At 57.6% G+C, this 2,336-nt stretch overlaps 1 protein-coding gene across 1 annotated transcript; it reads left to right on the forward strand.

The window, feature by feature from the left end:
* On the forward strand, positions 1 to 2,076 carry LOC142570960 (alpha-(1,3)-fucosyltransferase C-like). The gene has a single exon (XM_075679259.1). It carries the CDS (start codon positions 230 to 232, stop codon positions 1,322 to 1,324), a length of 1,095 nt encoding a protein of 364 aa, XP_075535374.1. The 5' UTR covers positions 1 to 229; the 3' UTR covers positions 1,325 to 2,076.
* The last annotated feature ends 260 nt before the right edge of the window (positions 2,077 to 2,336 follow it).

Genomic DNA, 2,336 nt, shown 5'->3' on the forward strand with positions numbered 1-2,336 from the left:
AGTTTTTGTTTTCTTTCGTAACGAAGCGCCCTCGCTCGGGTTGGCTTCCTCGGTGCCTCGTTTCCCGACAAAGCGCGCGCAGTATCGGTGACTGGGTGCGATCGTATGCGGCTGTCGCAGGAGCGCGTGCAGCTACCGCGCTGCGTGATCCGCGCGTATCGCTGAAATTTGAGGAGCAAGCTGACCGGGCGAGGCTGCGAGGCGCGCCCGATAAAGGCGTCGCGCTGCCATGCACGACTCCTCGATGCGCGTGCCCTCGAAGTGCGTCTTGGCGCTGCTCGTGGGCGCCGTCCTCGCCGGTCTCTACGTGCTGCTGCCCGGCAACAGGAGCAGCGCGAGGCCCTCCTCGGCGGTGCGCCGGCGGCAGCCTGCGGCCGCCGATCCACCCGTCATCCTCATGTGGACGCCGTTCTTCCGCGACCGGGTGTGGAGCACGGAGCTGAAGCCCTCCGCTTGCGGCGGCGAGCCGGCCTGCGTGCGCACGTCGAACCGGAGCGCCCTGAGCGCGAGCGCGCTGGTTGTGTTCCACCTTCGTGACGTACGCGCCGACGACTTGCCAACTGAGCGGCCGCACGGCCAGCGTTGGGCCCTCTTCACGCACGAATCGCCAGCCTATGAATCGAGGCTGCCGGACGCCCTGCGGAGCGCAATCAACTGGACAGCCACGTACCGCTCTGACTCGGACGTTAACGTGCTGCCCTGGTTGCAGAAGGTGGCCCGCCCGCCGCTGTCGCGCAACTGGTGGGCGAACAAGACCCGCCAGGCCCTGTGGCTCGTGAGCAACTGCAAGACGTTCAGCAACCGCGAGGGTTTCGTCCGGGAGCTCGCCAAGTTCATCCAGGTGGACGTGGTAGGCGCCTGCGGCGCCAAGGGCGGCCCCTCGTGCCTGCCCAAAATGGCCGAGCGCTGCTATCGCCAGGCGTCCAAGACCTACTACTTCTACCTGTCCCTGGAGAACTCCATCTGCACCGACTACGTCACCGAGAAGTTCTTCAACGCGCTGAACTGGGGCATGGTACCCGTGGTGCTGGGCGGCGCCAACTACAGCCGCATAGCGCCGCCCGGTTCCTACATCGACGCCCTGGCGTTCCGAAACGTGCGCCAGCTCGCCGACCACATGAAGCGCGTTGCCGCGGACGTGCGCCTGTACAACGGCTACCACGCGTGGAGGCAAAATTACTCGTACGCCTGGGAGGACTTCGGGTGCGGCTTCTGCCGAATGCTGCACAACTCGTCTGCCCCGGTGAAGGCGTACAGCGATTTCAATGAATGGTGGTTCAAACAAGCTCGCTGTTATACGTGGAAGAAAACGTTTAGGTACTAACGTTTGGTGTGGACTAGTGGACATTTTTGTAAATACTGTATACCTGTCGTTGTCTAGCTCATTATATATCAAAACATGCGCACATTGTTCTTATATGTGTAGCCAAAACATGGAAGGACTCTGGATGGAATGCATCTTGTAACCGCGCAAACAACAATGGACAAAGAAGGAAACACACAGGACAGGCGCGGAACTTCAACTTAGATTTACTGCGGGAAATCCCACATTTATACATGTATCATAATCACACTTGCTAATCATCAGACAACCATCACTCGACGTTGGCATGCGGGCGTGAGTGGCATAAATATGCATGTAAATATTTGAACTCTTTATCACTCAGTGATACTGAAGAGCTGCTTACGCAGCTGCCAGATTGCATTTTTATGCAGTAAGCTTTATAGATTTCTCGGCTCAGTTGTGACGCAAACATCTTCAAGACTTTAGTGTCGCGGAACCTAGGCGTGCAATTACGACAGTGGCGACAATGCTGAGCCAATTTGCCCCCCCCCCCCCACCCGCCAATACTTCTACCCCTGCGCGGTGCTCCTGCAGTCTGACGTTTAGACACCGTCCCGTCTGCCCTATTAGCTGTTGCCACAAGAGAGGGGTATCTGGTACACTACCCCTATTCTGCATGGGACGAACCTGTCAACGTGCTTGATACCACATTCATTTCTTTTTTTTTCTTTCCCTGCACCATGTTGCACATGCCCTTAGTTTCTTGGGCGCCGTGAAAAGCACCGGTACTTCACATTTTTCAGCCACCATTTTGAGGCGGTGAGGCGGTGAGAGATTTGGTGGTAGTACGGGATGGGGGGGGGGGGGGCAACAGGTCTACGGCGTTGCGGCTCTACGCTTGGACGGAGCTCTGATGGACCTCGCGCTCCTTTGTCAAGGGTTTCTAGCACCGAGGTGACCATCTCATACTGAAATCCTGCGCTGTGCAGTCTTTGCAACTGTAAGAACACGCTATGTTGCATTTCATGCTGGCAGGACTTATCAAGAGCAG

The sequence above is a fragment of the Dermacentor variabilis genome, chromosome 1 (assembly GCF_050947875.1).
Source record: "Dermacentor variabilis isolate Ectoservices chromosome 1, ASM5094787v1, whole genome shotgun sequence".
Taxonomy (NCBI): domain Eukaryota; kingdom Metazoa; phylum Arthropoda; class Arachnida; order Ixodida; family Ixodidae; genus Dermacentor; species Dermacentor variabilis.